General features: G+C 32.7%; 1 protein-coding gene across 1 annotated transcript; it reads right to left on the bottom strand.

The window, feature by feature from the left end:
• Positions 1-3309: 3309 nt before the first annotated feature.
• Positions 3310-6598, bottom strand: LOC121131213 (mitogen-activated protein kinase kinase kinase 10). Its single transcript, XM_040726757.2, has 3 exons — positions 6303-6598; positions 4822-5191; positions 3310-3689 (listed from the first exon to the last, which is right to left on the bottom strand). Exons 1-3 carry the CDS (start codon positions 6585-6587, stop codon positions 3364-3366), a joined length of 981 nt encoding a protein of 326 aa, XP_040582691.1. The 5' UTR covers positions 6588-6598; the 3' UTR covers positions 3310-3363.
• Between the last annotated feature and the right edge of the window lie 865 nt (positions 6599-7463).

The raw sequence follows: 7463 nt of genomic DNA, 5'->3' as shown, positions 1-7463 counted from the left end.
AGTAGGAACGACCAACATTCAAATCTGGTCCAATATTTGTACGATGTATGTATTTGTTACAAATTTATGATTATAACAGAAATGTCAATAAAGGCAGTAAGAACCATTACAAGCAAAAACATGCATTCAGCGGCCCTTCAAAAAAGAATGAGCGAGGGATCAAGAAAAAGTCTTAACATACAACTACAACGCCATGACTAACAAGGAAAAAAAGGACTATAAATTCTTCAAGAGAAGAATGAGGAAAAATGTTTTGTTTTCTTTTTTTTCTCTGTCAAATCTCTTGCCAAAAAAGAAGAAGAACAAAATGCTACAAGAAAGAATAAGAAATATGACTAATAAAAATGACAATTAGGTGTTAATAACCAAAGCAGAAGAAGACAAAAAAAAGGACTTCTTCGAAACCGTCTCGAACAACAAAGGACATTGTCGTTCAAAGTACAACAACGTTATAAATTGTCAACTTCTTATTTGACAGGGGTTTTTCTTTTCCCCTCCCTTCTTCCATTGTATGATGAAGAAGAACATCTTAAGGGGTTATATAATAAAAAAACAAGACAAGACAGAAATGACAAAAAAGAAACGTTCAACAAGTTTCTATGTATGTAAGGGGGAAAATAGAATTTAAAAATAGGGGACAATTGGCGTCGAAAAAAATCTTTTTAAAAACTAGGAGAATGATTTATATAGGATATACATGCTCCTTAATCACGACCACCTTAGCTAAGACTTTAATGGATCGATTCAAGATGTAAAAAATACTATGTTTGATGGAGGGAAATATTTTGAGGGATCGATATCAAGATAAAAACAGTACTTTGAAGATATTGAAATCTAGACAAGACAAAGACTTAGAAAGATTAAAGCGAAAAAATTGAGGGACTTTGAAGGATTGACATTAATGAAAGGCTAAGATTAGAAAACGCAATAAAAACTTTGAGGGGAATTGGACCATAACAAGACTAACTATTTTATCATTTTAAACTTAGACTAAACCCAAACTTGCGAGGAGTGGCATCAAAATAAGTTTAAGTATTTAACTTTGATAAGACGAAGACGTGAGAGGAAGGGGACCAAAACGAGACTAATGATTTTAATAGTTTAACCCTAGACAAGACTACAATACAAAGCTAAGGCTTTTAGAGACTCACATCAAGGCAAGATTAGGGGAGGGAAACCAAAATTTTGAAGGATAGGACCAATATAACACCAAGGATATAAGTCGTTTAAACCTTAAACAATACCAAAACTAGATTAGAACAGGAACAAAACAAGACAAAAGATTCTAGTAATTTAGACTTAGGTAAAACTAAGAGTTGAGGAGAACGAGACTTATAATTTAAAGGCCTGAGATGAATACAAGACTAAGGCTTTAAAGGATTAAAAACATTACCATGACCATTGGTTATAGAAACTTATAATTAGGGTAACTTAGACCAATAACTTGGAGGGGTGAGATCAAGACATCACGAATACTTTTAAAAGACCAAAAGCTTTCTACAGCAAGCCAAAATAAGGTTTTTATAGGACTGAGACATTGAAGGATCATAACCGAAAAGGAAAAATGTCATATGACTTTTATTCTTGGTCTTGACCACAAAGACTCAAAACGAGATCATTATTGATAAAAGTGGGTCTCCATGACATAACTGAGCTCGAAAACTACATTACTAGTTTGAAATTAACAAATTAAAAGAAAAAAACCGTTATTTTTATTCTTCGTTAATTCAGAAATTGTGCTGTTAAATAAAATGAGTCTTCAACTTTTTTATAGTTATTATTCTGTTTTGAATATGAAGGATACATTTTTGAGTGATGACGCAAATATTATATCAATAAAATATATTTTTATTTCTACAAAACTTATTTTATCCAAAAATGACTGTATTTTATTTAAAAAAATTACTTTTTAACATTAGCTACTAAATCACCAACGAAGTATTAACAAATTTACATTTGGAGTTGTCGTCGATTGATTGCAGTTCATTTTGTTTTTAAATTAGACAATAAAAAATGTATAATTGGACATAAAATATCGACTTTATCTCAAATAGTCAAATCGATTTTACTTGAAATTCTTAAAATCAATAGATATCCAAATCAAAGAATATTAATCAGTTTTTAACGTAGCTCAATGGACAATGCATTCAGGAGAAATTAATCTTTTGAACTAAATGTGCGTAGATTCGAGCTTCAGTTACTATTAGAGAAGGAAATATACTTCAAGCATATGGACAGTGATGTAAATTCTGTGGAATTTTTAGCTAACCCTTTTTTTGGAATTGATGATCTGAAAAAGTAATTTTTTTTTGCTATGAAAGCTGTGAATATTATTTAACTCTGAAGTAGTGAACTTCCTTTCCTAAATAAATTAACTTATATTCAATACCTGATTGTACATTCGTTTGTTCACAAATAAGGCAGAGAGTAACTTGAATGATTTGTTGCATAGTTATAATTGTAAGTCCTTGTTGAGGTAGGAGTAGAATTGAGGATTGATATCGGAGTAATTGCTGCCAATTTCTTTTCTTTTTTTATTTTCGCCCTCGTCTCTTGTAACAGCTGATTGTAGCTGATCTCCCTCAAAACCTTTTATAAATTATCATGGTTACCGTATGGATTTTCTTTTTTTTCTTTTTTGACATGCACATTATACATTCGATTTTAATCACTATGTATTAACTTCAAAAGACAATTCCTAGTTTAGACGAAGCAGATTTAATACTGAAATATTTATGTACTTATACTTAATCATTGCAACGTCATCTGACCAATTAAAAGAACAAACAAAAATCCACTAACAAAAATTTCAGGAACAATTTCTGATATAAAAATAATCAAGCATGCAAATAAACTGTATTAAAATAATCAAAGAAGATTGGGGGAAGGTCAAGGGAGGTCACATACCTATGAATGACCAATAATGTTTCACCTGACTTTATCAGGGACATAAAAGTTTTTATTATTCCCCCTAATTTAAGGTCAGGTACTTATTTACAACAGACAAGAGAGGCTCATATTATTCAACAACGTATTCATCAACGACATTCAAGCCCCAAAAATCATAATAGTATGTAATTTTAGCATGTAACTTTGATGAAATGTCTAGACAGTATATGCAGCAACATACTCAAGACGTTGATAACTTTTTCTAGGAAATGGGTCTATTAACTTGATTATTAAATGGTTATAAATCATGTCTTATTTCACACTCAAGAGTCAAAATGTTTTGATAGCCCATCAAAGAAAGGTAATTCCAGGAATATATGCCTGAGTAAAATAAGCGGGCTGTCAAAATTGAGCATAATGTTGTATTTCAAAGAAATAATGAAAAAAATATAATCGGTAAAATATAAAAGAAGATTAAAAATCATAAGAGAGAATGACTAATTTTTGCACAAGGAGCCCCATATCCGGTCTCTTAATAGGATCGTACTCCCAACAACTCTGAAGGATATCTGTTAGCTCTGTAGGCACTTTGGCAGACAGTCGTGGAACATGATTCCATTTCTTCAAATTTACGACGGTCTTCAAATCAATTTCTCCAAAAGGTGGCAGGCGTGTAAAGACTTGCCATAGAAGGATTCCAAAGGAATAGACATCGGATGGAGGAGAAATAAATTTTGCAAGTTTGTATAAAAGTAACTCTGGGGCCATCCATTCCGGAGTTCCACTAAGGGTGTGTAGACCTACAAAGTAATGATATACAACGTTAGTAAAATGAATTAAAGTTAATAGGTTATAAAAATGAGTGACCGGTAAGTTTTCCCTGCGGAAGTTTAGCCCTGAAAACTTTCAGCTTCATATTAAAAAAAAAAAAAAATATTGGGCTTAACAAAGAAAACACGTTTTTTTTTTAAACTTTAAAATCGGCTTTTTATCAATTCTTTATTTTTATTCGCTTTTTAGAGAGGAGTCCCTATAAAACTTTCTGAGCCATTCTGTAGCTTGAATTTCCCATCACAAAGCAGTGTCAAATTGAAACACGAAATGGTTTTTTAATCCATACTTTTAAAAATATCAAAAGTAGCATATAGCATAATAACTCACAAACTAAATAACATACTGTCATGAATTTTTGATAACTGTTTTTGGATGGTTGGTGCACACTCTTCTATGTGTGAAGCACGGCACTTTTTCGCCCATGTGTTATACATTATTGAGTAAATATATCTTTGTGCTTATTTTTTCGCTCTTCAAAGGAACCTTCCTTCACTTGAAGTCCTTTCTAATTCATTTTGTACGTGGAGTAACTTCAAATGAGGGCATTTTAATAAAATTTGAATGTATAGACTTCATATTAAGTCAAAAAAATGTACTTATTAGTATGAATTCGAACCGTTTTTTACCGGTGTACTTTAGCTAAGAGGAGAGACGCAGGTAGTACATAAACAAATAAATTTGAATTAACACAGCAATTGCTGTGTTAATTCAAATCCGACTCTGAGTAATAACTACATAAACCTAAAAAGGAAAACAAAGGTCACCTTACTCTTGAAGGAGTTGAAACACAACTCTGTGTGGTTGTTCTATTTTTCTTTAACAAAATCTGCAAGGTATAACGGTAATAAAAAATTGGTTCGAACTCATTATAAAAAAGATGCAATATATCTGTTTGAAATTTTCTACTTTAAATGTACTAAAAATAAATGAAATGCCATCATTTTACAATAATGAATGGAGAAATACATTCAAATGACTTTAAATAGAGGGAGGCCCATTTTAACCATTAAATTAATTTTGAGAAGGTATATTTTTGCCTTAATTTATATATGAGGGCAAAAATTCCCCTGCAAAACATTTTAGAACCATAAAACCTACGTTCAATGGGACTCACGTCCCTCTTCCATCTTTGGGCAAAGCCCAAATCACACAACTTGGCACGAATGACGACTGTATTCCGATTGCTTGGTTTTTGAAGGAGAACATTGCTGGACTTGACGTCCAAATGAACAATTTTCATGACTTGATGCAGATACTGAAGAGCTTCCCCTACTTGTATGGCGATGCGAATAGACGTTTTTTTATCCAAAACATTCGCACTCTCAAAGAGATAATAGTCCAGGGCTCCAAGATTCATATACTCGTATATCAAGGAGAAGCTATAAGGATTTTGTCCCAGGAGGGGAACAATATGGGGGTGATTTAGACCTGATGCCATGTGGTACTCTTTAATAAAGGCATCCTTTCCCTGAAAGATGACATTTTATAATAAAATAAAGTGTGTTGTATATTTTTTAATGTTTATTAGGAATCCGTAGATACTTGAAATAGGGAAATAAACATGTGTTAATGACTCATTTTAACAAAAAAGACGTACATTTATAAGATAAAAATATCGAATGTAACTTGAAATGAGGTTTAGCAAAAAGTGAGTTTAATTAAAGCTTAACCATAGAGCGCTCTACAGAAAGTAAATGTTTCCTGACTCTGAGCATAAAAATGATATTATGCTAGTAAAATCATTCTTTCCTTCTTGAGGAGAGAACATCAAAGTATTGATTAATTACATCTGATTGTACTCATGAAAAATGAAAAGTAACTCTGAGGATTTGATATGGAGTTAGCTTCCATATTATTGGAGCAAAATTTGTCGGTTTGTCGACACATCAAAAATCTGAGCAAATCAGGGTATTACAACTTATATATGAAAGTTACATTTAATACCATTCAATTATGCATAATGATATCTGTCTCTCTAAAGAAACTTCGTCCACACAGGGCCAGAAACTTTTGCAGGTCCAGGAACCATTGTGCATATTCAAGCATTCCCATTGTCCGGATTCTGGCTTTCTACTTTTTATTTAAATTCTCTAGATGAATGCAGATGCCCCAGGAATAAATTACACCTTCCATTAAGACAGTGCACCAGGGCATCAGGCCAAAAAAGTGCATGATGTCTTGGCCACAAAAAGTCCTCACTTTTAAAGAACACATTTTTGTTCTGCAAACAGCCCAAACCTGAACCCATGTCATTTCTATCACAGGGAGAGTCGTACATAGGAATGTGCAACATAACATTCGTCTGTTGAGACCCTGTAAAAGCACCTGTGCAATGGAAAAGCTGGATGCTCACAATGTCGCCTGGGCCTACCAAAAGATTCTGGCACCCTGTGGCTTAGGTTATTAAGAGACAAACCACACTATGAATAATTGAATATGTAGCTTTCGTATAATAAAAAAATATCGTTCTAACCCATATAGTTCGTTCGTTATGAGCCTATAAATATTTTTCCAATTTATCTGGACCACCCATTAAATTCAAAAATGGGATGTACATTGTTTTAAATATATAGCCCTACCGTACAACGTGGATCCTCTTCTTCATGCTCTGTCAAAAACTTTTTTATAACCGACTTAATGCCACGAAACCTTCCAATAAAAACACTAGAGTATCGCCCCAGCTCCAATAAAGAATCCACTTCCGCCTCGTCCGAACACGTACTCAACGACTGAAATGAATTTTGTAAATGGGTGGGATGCTCGTCGCTAAAGAGTCGTTCAAAGTCAGTCAATGAAACATTATGCAAATTGGCGTTAGAGGATCTTGCCATCTTGGATTTCACTTCGTAGTGAGCTTTGTTCATTATTTATTGGAGAAGACAATTCAATTGCATTTCATTTCGTTAATAGGTGACTAATGTTTTCATTTTTTAATTCAATTTTATCAGTTGAGTCGGTGTTAGAGTGTGTGGGTGTGAAATGGGTAAAAAAAAACTAACAAGAGAGATAAGTTATTATTGTAGCGTCTTAAATATAAGAAAATGATTTATTGCTTTCCCAGTTTATTTTAATTAAATAATTTGTCTTTGAATGGAGAATGGAGCTACTGCAGTAAGTGACAGCACAATGTGTTCTTTTTGTTATTGTTGTTGCAAGATAATTTGTCAATACCTACATATATGTCCATAGCTTACCTTGCGGAGCAATAGAGAGTGAGGATACTGGGCAAAAGCAAAGGAAATTCTTTAACGTCGCGACAACAGACGAGAGAGAAAAAATCCTTCACCAAAACAATCAAAAACGTAGTTTTCACCGCTATTAACTCTAAGAATTTGATAGCATTAGTTTACCAGTATTTAAAATAAATAAATAATTAGGTCTTTCAATCTATAAATGATAATGTCTTTGATTCATTTCCTGAATCAAACCATATACCGACTGATCCATTGTAATTTGAACACTTACAATAATTAATGACGGTTGAGTTATTGATATTAAGTCATATTTTGATATATTAAAGCATAAACAATTAGTTACAAAACAAAACAAACCTGACATCTCCAGCTTAAGTACAAGTTGAGATAATGAGACTTGAACGTGATTCGTTTCAATGTAAGTGTTAAGTGGTGGTTTTTTATTTATTTTGAAAGCCATTTGACGGAGTTTAACTCAGATATAGCGAAAATTTGTGTATTTTATTCCCGAAAAATATCAACTATGAGCCCTCAAGGTAGTGTCGC

Source organism: Lepeophtheirus salmonis, chromosome 1, assembly GCF_016086655.4.
Source record: "Lepeophtheirus salmonis chromosome 1, UVic_Lsal_1.4, whole genome shotgun sequence".
Taxonomy (NCBI): domain Eukaryota; kingdom Metazoa; phylum Arthropoda; class Copepoda; order Siphonostomatoida; family Caligidae; genus Lepeophtheirus; species Lepeophtheirus salmonis.
This window is presented reverse-complemented; position numbering and strand designations above follow the sequence as displayed.